The sequence below is a fragment of the Lathamus discolor genome, chromosome 8 (assembly GCF_037157495.1).
Source record: "Lathamus discolor isolate bLatDis1 chromosome 8, bLatDis1.hap1, whole genome shotgun sequence".
NCBI classification, from domain to species: Eukaryota; Metazoa; Chordata; class Aves; order Psittaciformes; family Psittacidae; genus Lathamus; species Lathamus discolor.
Window position 1 is genome coordinate 14,536,390 of NC_088891.1, and position 21,468 is coordinate 14,557,857.

The window sequence follows — 21,468 nt, forward strand, 5'->3', positions numbered from 1 at the left end:
GCTCCAGTCCAAGCCTGCTCACTTTTTGTCCCATTGATGCCATTCTCCATTCAAACAGCTCTGACATTAATAGCTACAGGTATTTATTGAAGCAATTCTCCTTTAATAATTCTGGTACTCTTTTCTTTAGCTCTGTTCTCTTACATTTGTCCATTTCATCTTTAAATTATATGTGCATATGGAGAACCAGTGTCTCACGTCTGTATAAAATTTTTATATCCCCAAAAAAGCACAACCAGTCTGCAGAGCTTGTCATAGATGATAGGGCACTAGAAATATAGAGATGCACACCTTCAGACTGAATTCATAGCGTGTATGTCTTACATTCAGATTTGAAGGAGGAGTGGAAATAAAGACAAAACACCCACCTTTTTAGTTCACTAACTCATTTGAAATAGAAATCTACAACAGGTTTTCATACCTGAAGAGTCTGAAGCTTCCCTGAACTACTGAGGGAAGACTTTCTGTATTATTACAGACCACAAGCTTCTGGAAAAATATAGCTATCATTTTTGCCTCTGAGGTTCTTTTTAAAATGGCACGGCACATACCTTAGACATGTTAAAAGGCTTAGTATTTATAAAGTTCTTGGCAATCCTCAAGTGGAACATGCCTTTCAAATAAATTACTGGAATGTGGGACAAAAGTCTGCTGTACTTCAGAAAACCTCAGAACATTGTGTTTGTTACCAGCATTATTTTAGTACGGGCTCTGCTCCTGTTATTCACTTTATTATTCTGCTGCCTCTCCTGCTATTTTTAGCAGAGCTAGCCTCGATAACCAGCCTTTAACAGTACTTTCCCCTCCAGCCAGAGAGTAAAATCCTCCAGTCAAGGATTTTTGTTGACCTCCAAACAAGTAACACATAAATCAGATAGCAGGAATGCTCTTTAGCAATGTGCCTCACTGTGACAAGCTGATTAACTGCCTTCAAAGAAGTGCCAAAGAACCTCTGAAACAGACATCACACACATTAACAATTAAATGCCAACGGAGCTGAAATTGTTTGGATCTCCATTCCATGAGAGCAGGCATCACAGTTTCTTCAAGACAGACAAGTGGGTCAGTTGTTCTTGTCAACTTCTAATTTCTTAACAGCCAGAGAACTCAAACTTTCTGCTTGCCAAACCATAAGTGCATAAACGTTAATTAATGATACAGTACACTAACAAAGAGGCCTTTTAGTTTTCTGATTCACTGGTTTAGTCTATAGAAAGTTATTAAAAACATGTGAGGACAGACATCTGCTGTATACAACTCATTTAAAGAACTGTAGTTCAATGCCAAAGTGAATGCTCAAAAAGGAAAAGCACCAAAAGTAATCCAGCCCAAAATTCATTTTCATCTATTTTAAGAATATATACTTAATATGCCTTAACAGTTAAGATTTTGGATTATTTTTCTGCAATTTCCATTAGAAACTGGATAGAAATAGATTTTAAACAGACATGCTTATCTGAGTCACACACTTAACAGCAGTACTGAGCATGCTACCCGCAATTTATCATTTATGTTTTAATTTGTAAATTATCATTTTAAGACAGTTAACTGAATTTAATGTCTTTCTTAATTGCTGGATTCACCACAGTGCCTTCTGAAACAGCTCTTGTACAGGACCAAGGTGCTGAAATAAGAGATATTTTCTCTACCAACTTGTGAGACTGACTTTTGTTGGTGTTAGTGCATGAATTAGAACCTAAGTATATTTCCAGTCTTTTTCTGACTAAACAGGCAGCGTGTTGTGCCTAAGCCGGCCTTCACACAGAAATCTACAGCAGTATGGCCAAATGTGAAAGTGTACAGCTTTTACTGGAGGGAATATAAGTATCAATTCAAATTGAAAAAACAAACAGTGATCTGGACTATCGCTGCTTGAGAAAACAAGAGCTCAATAGACTCCTTATAAAACCAACATTCTTCTTGCTTAAACACCCAAACAGCAACATTAGTTGCAAGCTTGATGAGAATGAAAAAAAACCCAAATAACTTTCCTAAGCTACACCAGCAACTTCAAGAATTTTTCTTCTCATGCTGTGCTGAGCATATTCTTTGGTTCTCTTGAACTCTAAATCAAGGAAAGTGAATTTTCTTCCATAAAATACTGCCAGCATGTGCTATTCATCACGGGAAAATAACAGTTTCAAAAATGCAGAATTCAATCATCATGCTAAGATCTTACCAAGTTCTCGGATTCTAAAAGTAATGTTTCTATCTTGCAGAGTGACATAGTTTGATGCGTGGAATTCATTACAGACTCATGTATTTTTAAGGGGGAGAGGTAGAAGGTGAGGAGAATATTTTTAATGGCATGTAGGCATTTCTTTTTAGTTGTCACCTATGGCCAACTGGGTACGATACTGAGACATCAGAACCTATCAGCATTTTCAAAATAGAGAAAATACGTACTGTTAGATCAACAGTTATTATGCAACATGTGTTTCTGCAGGACCTTCAGCCCTGCTGGCTGCTCCAACAGCAAGGTGCCAGCATAACACGCCTCAGCAGTTTCACCATCTGTTTAACAGACAGCATTTAGAAATGACACGCAAGTTCTTTTCACTAATTCTCCCCTGCTTCAGATATTTTCAGATAACTGCTTCTCTAAAAAGACCAGAGCAAAAGTGTCATCTGTTTCTCCACTTATAGCTTACACTTTTTATATAGAACCAGAATCTTAGAAGTTCATATTTAGTCTACAGTAATTATTACTCCACTGAGTGTTTGCTACTTTGAGAGCTTGTGCTGTCCTTAAAATTTCATTAACAAAGCAAGTTCAGATGGCATGCTTTCCCTTTTTTTGCATACAAGGATTCTCACATAGGTAAGAGGAAGACAGGGAGTTGTCTAATATAACCAAGCAAACTTAAGCACAACATAAACGGAGAACAAGTCAAAAGTTAGTAATGAGTATATTTTATTCATCAGGAATTTGAGTTCCCTTTGTTTTATGGACATATGTGCCAAATAAGCTACCATATAAAAAAGCAGGAATATTACATTTTATGAAAAGCCAATCCAGATTTGGCCTCCTGTGTTAAACCAACCAAACCTGGAAAAAGTACTAGAAAATAGTACCAAATATTTAATTAGGTACTATTTCAACAAGCCATTTCCTGACACCAAGTCAGTTACCTTCATATTAGCATAAACCAGAAAACCTCTGCATCTATTTGTGGAAGCTTTTGTGCCAGATCTGAAGACTCCAAATAAATTTTGAAAACAAACTTATGCAGTAACAATTCCAGGTGCACTTTTACCTTCACCAGTTAACACTATAAAGCTTAAAATAGTCAAAAATACGTAAACCTCTATCAAACATTAAACCACGTGTGTAAAATAAACATCAGATACACCAGATATGACAGACGTTAACCTCACTGGCTAATTAACACACCCAGCCAAAGGACTCACTACACAGGCAGCTTTTTGTTATCCAGAGCGGGAGGGAACAAACAGAGTATGAAAATAAAAAATAATTAAAAGGCAAACCATTTGCCTCAAAAATGCAGACAGGCAATCAGAGCATCTCTGCATCATGGTCTCACTCCTGGGAACTCCATGAAGTCCAATACAGTGCCACACAGATAATAAATCACATTGTGCCTGGAAGCTGCTTCTTTTTCCAGTCCCGAATATAATGTTGAAGGGTTGGCCCTGGTGGTACAAGTAACTGACCCCTTCTAACAAACTTCTGTGAACACGGACCTACAGCAGGGCTGGATGCAGGGTGAACGGCCTCAGCCTACTACAAAGTTAGTCCAGCAGTTTTCAAAAGCGTTCTTACAGTCTGCTGTTCTGGGCTACTGCCGATCCAAATTCAACATCAACACTAACTCAGGAATTCCCTGCGCCTTCGCACCAGCACTCAGCCAGTGGCCACTGCCAGCCATGGTGCGGTTTTCCATGCTCCTCTGCGCTCCACTTGTGTCCTCAGCCACCACCAATCTGAACAGGAGCCCCAAGCCCTACCTACTGACCTCTTCCAGCTCCAAGCCTACACCTACTGCTGCCAGCCATAAAAGCAGACAGATGACAGGGCTACAACAGAACTTCCTAGTTCGTTTTAAGCTGTGCTACACTCAAGTTATAAATTCTATCTGTCCAAAACCTGTCTGTGTGAAGTGACCTTGGATGCCTCAACCTCTATGACACAAACCAACTACAACACAAGTAATCCACCCACAATCACCTTACAACAAAAGCAGTATTACAATTTATTTCAGATAAGCTCAATATCTCTTACTAAAGTTACATTACACTTCCCATGAGTTTTACTGGCCTGTAATTTACCAGATTTTAACCACTTTGGATTTGTTCTTTATAAGCTAAGTATTTATCCCAAACTGAACTTTCTAGAAACAACAATTACTACAACAACTGGCTAAGACAGAAACTATTAAAAAGTACGTAAAGTCCATGCTAAATTCTGGAAATCTTTTTCTTCAAAAAGCCCTTGTGCTTTCATGTTTCCAAACAAGGTCTTCTCTCTTATGCTAGGAAAACCACAGCTTGCCAGAGAAATCATCCAGGTCCAACAGAATCCAGTTCTATGCCTCTTCCCACATTCCTCTTACTGAGTAGCTGCAGTGTCCCATTTGCATTTTAATATGCCCCGACTTCAATTACTCCAATTCAAGTTTGTATGTAATTTCAGCCAGGAACTTCCTGATGTCCTCCCTCAATCCTGCTTGCTTATGTTAGAGTTGATACAGTGGCCCAAGCTCTAAACAATAACCACATCTATCTGTAGACTTTCCAGTTTACCACAAAGTGCCACTTACCATAGAAAAAGGTAATGTACTCTCTTGAAATGGAGATGATTGTGGATCCATAAACTAACACTGACATGAGCTACAAACATTTTATTGGCTGTATTCCCAAATCAGCACATCCTGTTCATCACAGCGAGTGAGGAAGAAAGTTCACTCGGAACAGAGACATTTAAGAGAAATGCAGAGCAGTCCCCTTCAGACAAAGGTGAGAGTCAGCTGTAAGCCACGACTCCCCTGGAAACACCAGTCACTTTAGCTTGCTTGCTCAGCCTCTGAAAGTCATCCACTTCAGGAAGATGAGAAAACGTGTTACAACACAGCACACCACCCTCAGCCCAGCGTGAGAGGAGGACGTGAAAGAGCATTTATACCATTAGATCCTAGGTGGCTGCAAGGGCTGGGCAAGCAGCAAAGAGCCTTGTAGTGAGACTAATGTTCTGTGGAGCTTTGTAGCCTTTTCCTAGTAATGGCCAAAAGCAGATGCTGAAGGAAATAATGAAAGTAGCAGTTATGAATAGAACTTCCTCTGATCTATCCCCATTTCTAATGGGTGAGGGGTCATGGACTTTCTGATCCTGATGTTAAAATATATATTGAGAATGTAGTACTCTTTGATGGACCTTTCTTCAACTTACCCCATCTCTTCCTGAAATCCATTTCTACTTTTGGTACGTACAACATCTTGCAGCAGTGAGCTCAGCAACACAAAAGAGAACATACTTGTTTTGTAAGAGTGGATTCTGTTTAAATTCACCCCCCATGAGCTATCGTTTTATAAAACTCCTTTCACACTACTTCACTTTACTCCCCCCCTGCCCCATGCTAAGAAACCCTTGGCCTACCTAGTGTCTCCTCACATACAACTTATCCCAATCTTGTGACCACTCTTGCTATTTTTCTAGCTTTGTTACACATGCTTCCTAAAAAAAAAAAAGTATGCATGCCATGCACACGTGTGGATTTGTACAGCTCCAGAAAGGTGTTCTTCATTTTGTTAGTTTATTCTTTTCCTATTAAATCCTAACCTTCTGTCTGCCTTTCAACTGTCAATAAGATTTGAGCTGACATTTTCCACAAGTCACTCACCATGGCATAAAACACTTCTGGCCAGCATGGGAGTGATTACCACGCCTGCATCCTCAGCTGGTTTTCCACTGTGTGCAGTATTTGGCAATTATCAACGCTGATTTTCAAATTGTTCATTCTACTGTCTAGTCACTACCATGAGATCTTCTGTAACTTCAGAGGTGACAATTCTCACTTTAGTTTTAATTAGTGGCCATGAAATCTGCGCTTTATGCATTGAGAGTATTTTTCAGAACTTCTGCTAAGGGTTCTTGTCAAGTAAGTTTACAAGCTCAGTGTCCTGCATTGACCAGCTCGCCCATCTTTGCTTACCTTGAGTTTAAGACAAAACGTCCTTTTGTGAAAGCAGTTCTCCCTCCTTATAAACACAAAGCAGGTCATGTGTCTACTAACTCTATTCCATACACTTTCTTCCAGACTGGCCTGTTGCCTGTAGATGCCCTTTTGGTCATTTTAAAGTGCCGGCATAATACTCACCTTCCTTCAGTAAGAAAATCTAATAGGTTGAAAGATTATTCATTATAGTTAGTATTTCAACAATTTTATAGCTGAACTTCTTGACAATTCTTGGGAGGATACCTGCAGGTGCTATTAGTTTGTCAGGGCTTCTGTCTTACACTGTAATGCTTACAAAGACCAATTTCTACATCACCATAACATTTTCCAAGAAACGTTTTTGTTTAACCCAAACCATTGATCTAACCTCTCACAGAAAACAAATATAAACTACTATTAAAAAGTTAGTCATGACCATGGTCTCACATCTGAAAGCCTCCAAGCTACTGGCTAGTGAGGTGTAAAAGGAAGAGTATCTCTTATCTTGCTTTGGGAACAAATTTTACTTTAACACATTCATAAACATATACTGAGTCTTAAGAGACAAAATAACTATAGCTTGTGGCTATATTAAAGAAGTCACTCCATCAATGCTTCCCATTCTCTCCTTGTAGATGAAAAGGACATGAAACAACCTGAAGGCTGGATAATTTAAATATTTATATAAGCTGCTCAGGAGGTCTGCTCTGCATGGTTTTGCAGTTTTAGTTTCCTCTTTTGTTAGCATGAGAAACCTACCCAAATGAATTCAGCTGCAGGCTGTAAATACAAAGAGGTTAATCACAACTTCTGCAGAGTACAGTCAAATAAAACTCCCCTTAATATGTACATGTAGTGTTTGCTGGTGCCTACAAAGTGCTCAGGCTTTGATTTACAGGGCTATTCAAGTGTTCTGCCCTGACACTGTTCCTTACTGCACGATCATATTCTGAAAGTTACATATGGTTCACCGCTGCCAAATACAACTTGGTATAACTGACAGAAAAAGAACTTTTGGGATGGAGCTGATACCAAATAACATTAACTGCTTCCTTTGCTAATTCTTCCACGTGGAAGCTGTTCGCAGCTAGTCCTGGCTGTAAGGTTTATCACATCCTTTGTGTGTAATCTTTTTCTCTCCTTGAAGAGGATTGCTAATCAAAAAGTAAAGGCATGAAGAAATGTGGAGAAGAAGCCATAAGAAAACTCTGCATTTGAGCAAGATGGACTTGTATTTAAGCAAATACCTAAAGGAGGCCTACAAGAAAGCTGGAAAGGGACTTTTTATAAGGGCAGGTATGTAATGTAACATGCTGTAAGATGCTTCAAGATACGCAATACTAAACAATATGAAAATTTTAGGTGATGAGGTTATCATAGCACAATAGCAGAGAGAAATGTCAATTTGTGCTTCACCTTGTATTGCCTCTATAATATTTCGCTTCACCTGCCCCTTTTCCATCTCACTTCCTTTTGCAAGATCTGGGACATCAATCCCCATGCGGCCCCTTTACTAAATTAGCAAAGATGGAGGCAAGCTACAGCTGTCTTCCCCTTCTCTTGGCACTTCTCCCTGGTTAAGCCATTATCATCTGTGAAGAATTTTTGCTAAGAGAGAAGCTCTATACTTAAAGAGGATCCAAGAGAGAAGACAACAGACTATTCAGTGCTAACTTGTGGTGCAGCATTTATTGAGGGAATTGGTATCTTCCAGGCCAAGTTCTAGTCCCCTCAGCATATTCAGAACAGCTGGGAAATAAGTTAGAGAAGAGAGCCATCCTCACACACATTTTGTCCAAAATATACATTTAGTGCTGAAAGATCCAAGCAGCATCTCCTTTTACAAATACAAAAGGCAGAGTTCCAGAACACGGTAAAAAAAACCTAACTTGAGAGCTCCAACTAGAGGTTTTCTTCACACAAACCTGACAGTAGAAAAAATGTTATGCTTATTCTACACCACCTCTGAAGGGTTTTTTTGCTTCAAAAATGTATATTTCATTCACTGGAGACAAACCTTTACTACATTATTTGTAAAGAAAAGGACAATAACATACCGACTCCCTTAATTGTACAAGAAATTGTTTTAAAGGTACACAGTTGCTGAAACAGATTTGCAAGTACATTTATGATATTCACATTATGTAATCAGCAGCAATACTGACGGGGAAGGAATGGCTGATGTCAACAGGGATGTCAGCAAAATATTATTACACTTGTGGAAGAGATTAACACAGGTTTTGTTTGTTTTTTTAGGCTTATTTATGGTCTACAAGAAGTGGAACTGTAAGTCACTGCTTCTGCTTTTCTCTGTACCTCTTGAAGTTTAGAGGTCTAAGATGACACGCAAACTGTTTCCTTACTTGTACCTTCCCAATTCACACCTGCGATGTCAAAGTGCTTTAGCTGCAGATTTATTTCTACCCTAAGCAAGAGACAGATGCCCTGAGAAAACACTCAGAACAGAAATACAAAGTCAAGGGCAACTGTCAGTGCTGCAATCATGAACTACCTCTTCCTCCTGCTTTGCATAAGTGAAATTCCACTATCTACTGCAGAATCTATTCAATGTGTTTCCAGTAAAGTTCAGCAGTTGTATGAGGGCCATCACCATTCCACATTCTTCAATTTAATTAAAAATAATCCAAGGGCAGTTGTCACAGAAATGGAAATGAGGGCTGGTTTGGGGGTTTTGGGGGGGATTGTTTGGGGTTTGTTGTTGTTGTTGTTGTTCAGGGTTTGGTTTTTCTTTTTTTTTTTTAAGTCAGCCTTTAACAAGCTGTTGATTATAGAAAGCAGGAAATCTGATACAAGGTGGCTGAAGGCTAGCAGCTAGGCACGTAAGAAAAGAATGCATAGACCTTTTGCTGCTTTAGACTCTGGAGTCCCTGGCCAAAGCACTGATTTGATTTCATGACTGCTCTGCACAGATAGCTGACATTACTAAATGCTACTCCAGTATCATCTTGTTAAATTTGAACCCAGACTCAGCATATCAATATACTAGGCCAGACTAACTGGAGTCAAGAGAAATATTTTGGGAGTTGTTTATTTTTAAAGGAGTCACAATACACCACGATAATTAACTGGACTATACAATTAAATGATTGCCATAGAACTTATTATATTTGTCACAAAGACTGTAATAGCAAATACAGATAGTATTTATCTATTTTATTGCAGTGAATTGCTGAACTGCTATAACGTCAACCATGCTTTTTTGCTTGGTTTGGTGTGAGAAGCTTTTCCATTTTTTTATAACAGGTTTTTAAGTAAAATCAGTTTTTATATAATATCCTCCAATGTCCATTTCAGGACATGCCTGTTGTTGCATAAAGAAATCAGAAACAAGTACACTGCTATAAACTCTTTTGTGCCCAGTTTGTGTGATGTCAGATGTATGTAGACATGGCACAAATCAAAATATTTGCAAGTATATGAAAAGTACAAGATAACCACAACAATTTGGGATTCAGACTTTTTCTCCCTATTTTTTTTTTTTTTAAGCTTCTCTCTCTCATCTTCCAGTCAGAAGAAAATGAAATCTTAAAAATTCAGGAAGCTTGAAACATGCTGCTACAGTACCACAGTAAAATGCTCAACTACCACAGAAGCATTCTGTCACGCACTTTAAAAAGTTAAGTCTCCTTAGATTTAATGCCAATTCACTCTAAACACTGCTCCCAGGAACTGAAGCACACTATTGTCAGTCCAGTGTCCTGCAAGGTTTTCTGGAAATGTTTGCCAACACTTTAGTCCCTGAACTTAGAGTCTATTTAAATTGCATTTATTAAAAATTCACTCAGTATTAACATATAAAATATCTTGCATATCAACTGACATTAAACACAGCAGCGAGAAGAGCAAGTTGACGAGAAATGTACTTGAAGTGCATGACTCAACATGTTTTGCTTTTTACAATATGCTTATTAAAAATAACTAGATCCAGACTACTTAAATTACATCATAACCTGTTTGTGCTTATTGTGGAAGTCACCATCAAATTTACAGTTTGATTTTAGGATGAGGAATCACCAAAGAGTATCCATAATGATTACCTGTGATCCACTGTGATTTTTATAATGAAGCTTAAACACAGATCACAGTTATACAAGAAGAAAAGCGCATTTTTCTTCAACCTCTTTTCAGCCAAAAAGCAATACAAAACTCCTAAGAAATCAAAAATTGTAGAATCACCACACACTTAGGGCAGCAACTGACTGAAAATTACAAGCTAATACCTCCAAGGTAATTGTACTTCTAGTTTAGAAAGGGACTGTCATAACTACGTATCTTTGGCATAAAGCCTTTTGCTTAAACAAGCATGTTAAATTATAGTAGTGTCAATTCACAGAGGATGAAATCTTAGAACAATTCTGGTCAACGTTAATTGTTGCACTTTTATCAGAATTCAGAATTAAAACTAATATATACTAGTCAGATCATTCAGGTCTTCACAGTGTTATTTAAACAAGTCTTAAAATCCACATTTCTTGTGGCTTATGCCTCACTAAGAAAACAAACTGCCTTAAGAGTTAATAAGAGCAAACACACTTCTGCAGTGTAGTTGGACACGAGTTTCATTACCAGAAAAATACATTTAATATAAGCCTTCTAGACCCAAGTACTATAATTTGAACAGCAATGTTGTTGGGAGAGGTATTAGGTTACAGTGCACTGCTCAGGCTGAAGCAGTGGTTGGAAGGAGAGGGAAGAAAAAATGAAAAGAAAAAAAAAAGGAGGAAACTCTGAAAATTCCTGTGGTTCAGGGTGTATGCAGAAACAAACGGTATTTACAGTTTCTCTGCTCAAATATTACTTATTTTTAAACCTACATACAAACTGTTATGTAAAATAAAGCCTATATGAAATAAACCTAAAAGCCTCTACAGTGATACACTAATTTTTAACCATTTCTATGCAATTGCAGTAATTACCATTAATTTTCTGAGAAGTTGTGTATTTAAAAACTATGAAACTTCATCAGAAGTTTAAAGAATTCCCGTGCCCACATAACTAGACAATAAAATCCCCTAGAGTTCATTTAAACAGGAAATTATTGGTTCTATATATTAAGCATTTCACTGTAAGACCTATTCACCTATGCTACTGTATGTACCGTATTCTAAGAAACAAATCTAAACCCCAAATGTTACCGATAACATGAAAACTAACTTTCTAATGGTGACAGCTTGACATCATTAGGAAATTCTGGAATCACTGCATTTAAGTCTTGACTATAAATTTTATTATTTTCTAGTCACATTTCAGCTGTAAAATACTATCAAATTTTTCTATAAACCAGAACACTTACCTTATGGGGCCTCCACAAAGAAGTACTAGACATTTCTCTTTTAGAGGTTCCATATCTTTTCTTAACAACAGTTGGTTTTCCTTCATTCCCAGGTTTGAACTGTATGTGCAACTGAGACGTCCTTCCACTATGACACTTGCTGGATAAACAGCAAGAAACTTTTTGACGTGATCCTTCCAGCGAAACACTTCTTTGCAAAACATGGTGGGTTTTGCTCATCTGTGCATTTGGTCTTTCTAGTTCATTTATATTAATCTGATATTCTGGATCAATTTTTGAGGGTAAACATGCAGATGTGCTACGTGCCAGTTTTAAGTGAGGGTATTTTGCAGTGGAGTTCAGATTTAACTCTGGACTGCAACAGCCATTAACCATTTCACTGCTCGATGCAAATGCTCTTCGAGAGAGATGAACTGAAACACATGAGAAGCCATCAGATACTTCTTCACAAGTTGCCTGCTTGGAACTATTCAGAATTTGATTTTTGTCCTGTAGAGATGGATTCAAGTGAAGTGGTCGAATGTCTCTGACTTCGTCAGAAGAGCAAACCGTTTTAGACAGTCGAAGTCCATTGACTGCTGTCGAAAGGAATCCTTTGGAAATGGTTTGATCTTCTTTTTGTGCCAAGTCACTAGGAGAAATAATTAGTTTATGGGATGTTTGATACGACCCTCTATGTGGTAGTTGACCTGAGCTTACTGGTGAAGCTGGAGGAGTACTGGAAGGACTCCTAGGAAAAATAACCAGTGATGAACAACGTCGCAATGGAATTTTAGTTTTCTTCCTTACTGATAAAGCATCTTGGTCAAAAGTAGTAATATTTCTACACAGACTTTCTCGAGATGAGCTGCTCCGATAGGGATTACATTTGTTTGCAGTGCTTCTATATGGAGAATCACCATGAATACTACTACAGAAAGTACCATCACCTGTCGAAAGAGTGCCACTACCACTGTCACTGATGACACTGTTACTATATGAACCTCCATCACTTGTTGTACTTGCACATGATCCATAGTCACTGCCAGCACTGCTGAACGATCCACTGTCACTGGCTGCAATACTGCTAAGGCTGCCATTGCACAGAACAGTACTGCTCAGAAGGCTATCATTAGATCGATGATCAGCCACAATTCTGGCGCCACAATTTCCTTCATTAGCAATACCAATGAATGAAGTGTCTTCACCAGTAGGTTCAGCATCACCAGACCGAAGACATCCACTATACTTTCTAGACTGCAGGGAAATGTGCAGTGAAGTGCTCTTTTTTATTTGCAGTGAAGAAACAGTTGCACTTTCCTCTTGATTAATTACTTGTGGCATTACAGGTGCATAAGCAACCTGTCTAGGAGTCAGTTTCATTTGTGTAACATTAAGTGCAGAGTTATGCGGCTTTTTAAAGTACATACAATTGTTACTATCCAAAACATCTTCAGAGGTTTCTGATAATGGATCTGTGTTGCTTCTTTGGGTAGCAAAATGCAATCTTAACCGTCGTGCCATTTGTTCTCATTTCCATGCATGTTAGCAAATGAAACCCACAAAGCTCCTTCAGCAGAAATGCTACAGGCAGCTGCACAGAACCTAGAGCTAGTACATCACAGCAGTAAAAGTCCATAGAAGTTGCAGTCTTTGTCCTAATTCCTACAAAATACTAGTGTTAAAAAAAAAAGCAAACTGTACCTCTTGAAATAAGTCAGCGACTCGTTGAACTGCAGTTTCTGGACCGTCTTTGATGGCATGCAGTCAGAAAGCATTCATTTACAAAGCACTCATGTTCCAACGACCTCAGCTGCAACAACTGACAAACACTACTGACCTTGTTTCAATTATACCTTCTGTAATTTGCATAAATGAATACAATAATAAACTTCCAGTACTTCCAAGTTTAAACCAGCAACTCCTGCTGCAGCTGCATGAGCTGAGTCAATGTGTCCGTACTTTCCTCAGCAGCGTATGACTACTAATATTTTTACCCATAGGTTTAGAATTACAGGAAGTTGGTAGGAATGAAGTCCCATATAATTGAGTATCAAGTCTAGGATTCAATTTCCAAATAGTAACCATGCTAGCAAACTGCTGAGGTCTGAACTATGCATAAACCAGGGAAATAAGCCTCCTCCCCTTTGAAAACAAAAGAAAAATAAGGCTTTCTGCACTATTTAAGTAACACTTTAAAGAAATCTGGCTCTATCTCGCAATCTACATGCTGTGAAGCAATCACACTTTTTAAAGATTTGCACATAGTAAAACCTCTCCTGCCAATTAATTTGCAATTTTCAGTGAAGTACAACTGAATTAGAACCACTGAAAGCTACTCTGATTACTAATTCAGAATTTATTTTCAGCCTACCACTTCAACCTTTTATTTTATACTGTAACCTTTCTATAGTACAGCTATTGAAGGTAGAGAGAAACAACTATTATTACAAACCTAACTACCTACCTCTTGTTTGCTGGAAGCCCACAATAAGCCAACATTCACTAGAGTTCAATATGGCATGTAAATATATAAGCACCTACGCATATTTTAACACACAAAGCTAAGCATGTGCAGAGAAAAATATGATTACCAAGCACAATTACAGAAGCAATTCTACATCATTAGATACAAACTCACACATTCATGGGTATTTTTTGTTTTGGTTTAATTTTTATTTAAAACAAAACTGATCAGCATGTCAAGAAGCCAATATCCTGTCAACTCTCACAAGAGTAATGGCATTGAGAATTCCTGCAAAATGTTTCGCTGGCTCCTGTTGTCTGATAAGGTCCTTTGCTGGCACCTAGTGGGGCTTTGGAAAAAAGACTATCTTGAATCTCCACATTCAGCAGGATTTTTTTTTGTTGGGTGTTTGTTGGTTTGTTGCGCGTTTGGTTTTGTTGGGGTTTCCTTTGGATTAGGGGCAAGGGGGGTGACCCCAAACATGTGGCTATGAATGTACTTTTGAATACAGAAGCCACATATGATGCAGTACTAAACGCTACCGCACTGACACGAAATTACTTAGTGCTGCTGAGAAAGTGCAAACAGAAGAGAACACTAGGCCATTTATACTTTTATAGGTCATACTACTAGATTTTTTTCTGCTCCATATTTATTTAACCTTTACTGTATTTTAAGCTAGAAGGCAGTAAAATTAACATTTATACCTCCTTCCCAAAAAAGAGCCAAGAATCAAATTCACAGTACCCTGTTTGCAAGTAACAAATCTGTTTTCTAATGACACTCCAGGGCTTACTTAACCTCTGTTACCTGAATTCCATTATTAGAATGCAGCAATAAATGAATACTAGCTTATTCATAAAAAGCCAACAAATACAATAGTTCATTTATTTCATTATGCTTTGCCAACTGGACTTCTTCTCATGTTTTATGTTTTAGGGGGGCTGGGATGAGGGGTGAAGAAAAAAGGAAAATACCATAAAAGATTCTTTCGGTCTCAGTTTCAAAAAGTTACGTTTGAAATTCAAGCAATATCTATTTAAAAACCAAACAAACAAAAACCAAACACACAAGCAACCACAAAGCTCACCCTAAGATATGCAAGTGAAGAGTAAATAGATGTATTTCTTAAAGCTTCTTTTCTGCCCAACAAAGCAACCCTTTCTCCCCTAACAGATGATCCAAAGTGTTTTTCCAATTTTAATAAAGAAGTATCTAACAATAAGCTGACATAGTTTGGTAACTCAGGCTTAAGATTTAAGGGAAATAGCTCATTTCATCATGTCACTCTTCCTTAGCTGGAACTGGGTACGTATAGCTAGCCAGCTACAGCATCCTTAGTCAACATAAAATGGCTTTTAAAATACAGATTTCCATCTTGCTGAATTAGAACATAAACAAAATAAAACCAGTATTTTTTTCCTAAGTACCAATAGCTCCATTCAAATCTTAACATCATTGGCTTCTTCAGCATCAGTAGCAGATTTGGCACTTCTTTTGAAAGACACAAATATGTGACAAGTTATTTTAAGACAGGAAGAGACAGCAAGAAGTCATCTAGTCCCTTCCTGCACTGGTCCCTCTCATAAGTGATCTCACTGCCCTTCCTGACAGATTTTTCTTATGTGTTTTCAAAGGCAACCTTCCCTGAGGATTCCACAAACTGCTCAAGCCCTTTATTCTACTAATGGTTTGAAATAAGCCCATAGAACAAACTATATTTAGCGCTGCCTTTACCAAAACCAAGACAGGCAGTATTTGAAAAGTTTTAAAGCTATTACAGAAAGATTTTAAAACTCCAATTGCTGGTAATACAGCCAGTGCAGCAAGACTTTGCATTTAAACCTAACATCAGACAATGTAGGTCTTGAGCCTGGTTTTCAAGAAAGCAACATTTCTTAAAAGCAAAAAAGCAAAGATTTCAGGCTTCACTTTATCCCCAACAGTTACAGTGGGGGAGCCTGTCATTGCTAAACAACAAATCACAACTAAGGCAACAATTAGACTTATTTAAAACAGCTCAAGACATCTGGGATAAAAATTTAGCGTTTCCGAGAGCAAGCTAAAGAGAAATAGCTAGACAGCCTTTCCATTCACTAAGTGAGGAGGTGGAAAAGATGAAAAATATTGGGGTTATTGTAGAACTATACAGTGATTGATGGGGTCACGATGCCTTGATTTCTAAACATAATCATACACAGGAAGCAAAACACCACTTCCAAGCTGATGCCAGTAAAATGAGCAAACAGGCCAAACAACTTATCTACTCCAGATTAGATAAAGAATGCTACAGAATTCTCTTGGTGTAAACCACAACGAAAGCAGTGGCCTTCTCCCAAAAAAACAATCAGGAATCTGACTTCTCTAATCATGCCTCCTGACTTCCAGGCGGTGGCAGTAATGTTCCAATGACTAACGGACAAAGTACTTCAACCTCATGAATACACTGTAGTCCATAATGTCATACTGAGGTGAACATCTGAGCATCCTGAAAAATCCTATTTAACTTGCCATGTAGGCCATAAATGCTGACGATTCCCTTTAAATTACTTTATAAAAAATAAAATAGAGACCATATTTGCAATACCTGGGACAGGTAACACCACAAGTCAAGAAGTAAATGGTTTGGGCACTGTGTAATGCCTATAACCAAGAAACAAGCCTCTTCTAGATAATTATTCTCGACGATTTGTGTTTATATTTACATACATTTTCAGTCACTCTTTGCGACTTTCACAGAGCAACAGCTCCATAAAAGATACAATGGATTACTGAATATACAGAGAAAGCATGAGGAAAAAAAAATATTCTTCACAGCCAACACACTGTTCAAGCACAGAGATCCTTTATAAGAGCTATCAGAATGAAACTGTGCTTGGAGAACAAACTAAAGATCATTCAACCCCTCCTATTAGTATCAAACTACTGCAGAAGGAAAACGTATACATTCAAGTGATAAGGAATGTCTGTGAAGTAGCCCAAGGATGCAACTCTCATGACTATCAACCTTACTCATTTACAATAAAACATACAGACAGAAAGATAGGGAAGTAGATATCTTCACAGTAAAATGAGAGCATGGGCAGAGGAGGAGTTTTGATTACACCAAGAAAATAAATGCACAAGCTATCCCTTTGTCTTATGACCTGCCATTCAGACAGTGACACCGATATACAAGGTCACAACCCACCATCCAACTTGTTAAGTTTCCCAAAGAAAATGCACACCTGCTTTCTTTCCTGCCACTCCTCACACACTGAAGCTGCTCACACCATGCATCAATACACCTACTTTGTGGGAAAAACCAATGTTCAATGCAGAGCTTTCAAAATCACTGAAGAATGTGGTCATATCATTTGAAAAGCACTGTAAAAGAACAATGCTTTTATGACTTAAAGCACATCAGAAGATAGGAATAATACTATAACTGCTTCAGAGCATCACAAAGTGTGGTAATGTCAGTGAAGTAAATGAATCGGGTCTGCCTTCAGCTTTAGGTTTCATTATAGAAGTTAAGGGGGGGTTGGTGTGGGGTTTTTATCCATGTTGAATCCAGATGAGCTTACTTTCATTCAAGACTTTAATATATTGAAATACTAACAGAATAGAACCTACCAAACGGTTTTCATCAAATACTTCAAAAAGGAGTCTGTGTTTCTGAGGATTAACCTGCGGAAAATAAATACATTAACAGTTAAAATGTATGCCGAATACCAGCATTTGTCTTCAGCAAAATCACTATGTTTATGAAGGACAAAAGAAATGCTTAAGAACTAAATTAAACAGAAAATCTACATCTTGTTGCCATTCACTATGCAACACATTTCCAATGGAAACAACAAGCCAAGACTGGTGCTATCCCAAACTGTTTTTAACTCCATGTTTGTGTTTCTAAACATTCATGGAATTAAGATAACATCAAGACTAAAAATCTAACTCTGGCTTAAATAAAAACATAGGGAAATGTACTTGTCAGAAAAGCAGTCTCTGAAACTTTCAGAACATTAATTATAGACATAATTCCAATTTTAAGCTGAAGTAGTGATAAAAGATCTTTCCTAATGTGCTAACAAAATATCAAACATCAGTATTAAGGTTATAGAAAACACTTACTCTAAATAAGAGCTCTTCATTCCACTTTGGGTTTAAGGACTGTATGGCAGGGAGTGGTTAGAGAAAAGGAAAAAAAAATAGGAAGACAGTATTGGTTATTCTGGTTTTGGTGTATGCTTTGATCTTGCACATCTGTTTTATCCCATGTAACAATCCGCTTATAGTACAAAAGCTTTAAACTTGATATTGCACATAAAAATTACGAATTCTTAGCAAATACCAAATCTCTCAACAATGTAATCTAGACAGCCCAGGCACAGGTGGGCCATACACTGTATAACCTGCTCAACTAAACACATCTTTCAACTGTGGCTGTTTTTAAACATACCAGAGCGATTTTGAACTCTCGTCGTAGTTAAATTAACAGTTATCAACATGAAGGGAAAATGCACGAGTGACCTTGTAACATATATCACAGCCACTACCTGAACAACAATTTGGAAGAGTACTTTACCTCTTATGTATACAACTCTTCATTTTTATTTAATCTAACATAAATTGCCAATACTGACTTTTTCCTGCCTATATTCTAAGGAAAGGAGTAGGAGTGGCCTGGCTCAGGTGACCTGTGTAATTTAATATTTAAACACTACAAACCAGTTTTATGGTTCGAACTAAGATATAAAAGTTGTACAGCAACAGAGATGCTTGTGTCACTAATGATCTCACAAAATCAGAAAAATCCGGTTTTTCCATTAATCACATAGTTTCAAATCTGTATTCACCTCATCTTCTTTAGTGTTTCTCCACCTTTCACTATAGTTATTGAAGAGAAAATACCAAAATAATGCCATAAACATGGAAACAGAGTAGGGCATGGAACATTCCTTTCCCCATTCCGTTCACTCAAGTGACATGAATTCTCGTATTTCCTGTACTATTAACTTTTCCTCTAGAGTCCGATAAAAAACCACCACACCCACGAAGATTAGATGGCTAACCTTTTTAATAGTTTTTGTCTGAACACTGGTAAGGACTCCATTCGCCGGATCATACGCTGTCACTTTCACATATGGGTCACTGGGAGGGGGAAAGAAAAATAAGCATGCTGCTGTACATCCTTTTCGTTAGCATTATTAGCAGCTGATTTTTTTAAAGGGTTAAATTAATAGAAGCTGTGAAACTAGGAGTTAGTTACTTTATGAATACCACACGCGTTTGTACTTAGTCATTTTCTAGAGTTAAAACTAATCTGACCATCGTTACTGATTACGACCATAGTTAGTAACTATGCCATTTTATACTCTGTATGTCACTACAATTTGATTCTCTCCCCTCTTTCAGGGTTCCAATCTCATGAGCACAAGTTAAATAAATCCTCAAGCAGTTCAACAAGACATATATTGAAAAAAATTGAAAACCAGTTGTGACTGAAAAAACCTGAAGTATTAAATCTCTTGGATTTAACAATTTACAACACTGGAAATTGAAGTACTTCCTTGAACATGCAATATTTTTTACTAAATGTTCTGTCAGTTTGAAATTCAGTTTAACCTGAATTTTTCTGTGGATGAAGGTGTCCTAATATGGTTGCTTAAAACGGCCTACTGCCTCAGATTTGGCTTTTTCCTTCCTGTGGTACAATAAACAATAGATTACATGAATACCTACTTTTCATGAACAGAGCCAAGGCATTCGATTGCTCAAACAGACCAGTAACAAAAGGTGACCAGGACTGTCTGCCACATGGCAAAAGAGCATAGGGCTTTCACATATTTAAGTTATGATGAGAAAAGCTGCCCTATTTTGTTTAAAGCACAAAAATTGCATGTGAAAAAAAAACTGAACGGAGACTGTCTGGCTTTAGGGAAAAATATGAGTATCACAAGAGAAATTTTTCTAATGCTAAGCTCATGTCACATATAACAATTTTGCTAGAGCTAAAATAACAGCATTCTGTACATATGCCAAAGTGGCTGACAGCAGAACTAGTACTAAATCCATCAGTGCTTTTCTAGACCCTCTGCACATGGGCCAGAAGAAGTAGCTTTAGTGCAAGCTGCATGCTGCTACTTGCCAATTCAACAAGAGCCTACAAAGCATTTCAATTACCAGTTCAAAAGTCTGATCTTTCCTGTGGTCAATGTTAGTATTTTGATTGTTTCTTCCCTTATGCAGACTGTTAACTGTCAAATATGTACATACCCAGAGCCTGCAGCCACTGGCATGGGTTTACTACATCTATACAATTGGTGGATGCTATTCCTCTGCAGATAATTTGAATTGAAACAGTCTTGTTGCTACCAGTGTTTGGTACTGTGTTCCTTCCAAGCCTTTAAAGCACAGATAACACAGTTTTTATTATAACTGAACTGTTATTTTAACTCAGTCTACCTAAAGATATATATGTGTGTCTATGCTCCATGACAGAACTATTTAACCATGAAGAGAATTAAACCTTCCCACACATTGTTTTACCAGTGTATAAGATCTGTCCAAGTGAGTCATTGGCAAGAAAACAGGTATCTTCACATTGATATAGTCTCTGATGATTTTATAAGGTCACCAGTTAAAATAGTTCTGATGTTTTTGGAAAGAGACACAGCAGGATTTACTAAAATCTAAACAGCTGTGGAAAGGAAATAAAAAAGCAGCTGCCTCTTAATACATAAGCAACATATATTCTTACCTGGCTCCCAAGATATCTTTCTTGGCCAGGCCAATTCCAGCTATAATCTTCACCCTGACAATTCGTGTGTTCTCCTAAAATGAAGAAGAACATATTCAAAATGCATTCATAGATGTTTTTCAGACCTATTTTTAATTTTTACGTGAAAACAATGCTTGCCATCATTTTGAATTTACACTGAAAGCTAAATAATGCAGTTACTTGTCTTACAGAAACAGCTGTAAGTTTCAGTAGCAAATTTATTCTGCCTTTACCCCTTTTTTAAAGTCTTATCTCCATCATATCCAGATGTATGGATATATGTTGTAATGTGTAATTACACACAAAACTGTGTAAGTGAGTAGGGTTTGAGGGGTTTAAAGTTCCTTTTGTTTCTCAGCATTCTAAAGAAGTGGGATTTTGTTTCGAGTTAGGGTGCATAGCCCAACAAGACTGTTAACCCTCTTTCCTAATTTCCAAACAGTTTCAGCAGCAGCAGTTACCACATTTCCCCAGCAAGCCTTGCAACACACTTGTATCAGACTGGATGCAGTATGGATGTACTGCATAGCACACACATAGCTTCTCGTAGGGTAATAGTCAGCCCAAGCTGCTAACGCTGCAATTAATACAGCCCAGTGACTTCTACTGCTCCCAGGTAGGCAAGTAGCTGGGAGCCCTTTCCACACGCAGTTCCGTGTTTTTCAGCAGGCAATTGTTACCTGTCTTTTCAACAGAGTAGACAAGGACCTTTTTGAGAACCTGCTCTGACCAGTGTAACAATCTTTGGTGCACGTGGAACACAACGAACGCG

At 37.8% G+C, this 21,468-nt stretch overlaps 1 protein-coding gene across 3 annotated transcripts in view; it reads right to left on the reverse strand.

The window, feature by feature from the left end:
* NEDD4 (NEDD4 E3 ubiquitin protein ligase) overlaps nucleotides 1-21,468 on the reverse strand; it is a 58,370-nt gene that overhangs the window by 25,676 nt on the left and 11,226 nt on the right. The window contains exons 2-5 of one of the 3 annotated variants that reach the window (XM_065688189.1): nucleotides 20,676-20,749; nucleotides 18,988-19,066; nucleotides 18,047-18,085; nucleotides 17,549-17,602 (exon numbers count right to left, since the gene is read on the reverse strand). In XM_065688189.1, coding sequence (XP_065544261.1) covers nucleotides 17,549-17,602; nucleotides 18,047-18,085; nucleotides 18,988-19,066; nucleotides 20,676-20,749 — 246 coding nt within the window. Of the gene's footprint in view, nucleotides 1-11,487; nucleotides 13,239-17,548; nucleotides 17,603-18,046; nucleotides 18,086-18,987; nucleotides 19,067-20,675; nucleotides 20,750-21,468 lie in introns of those variants that run through there. The other 2 variants (XR_010614540.1, XM_065688188.1) reach the window with 2 other exon arrangements.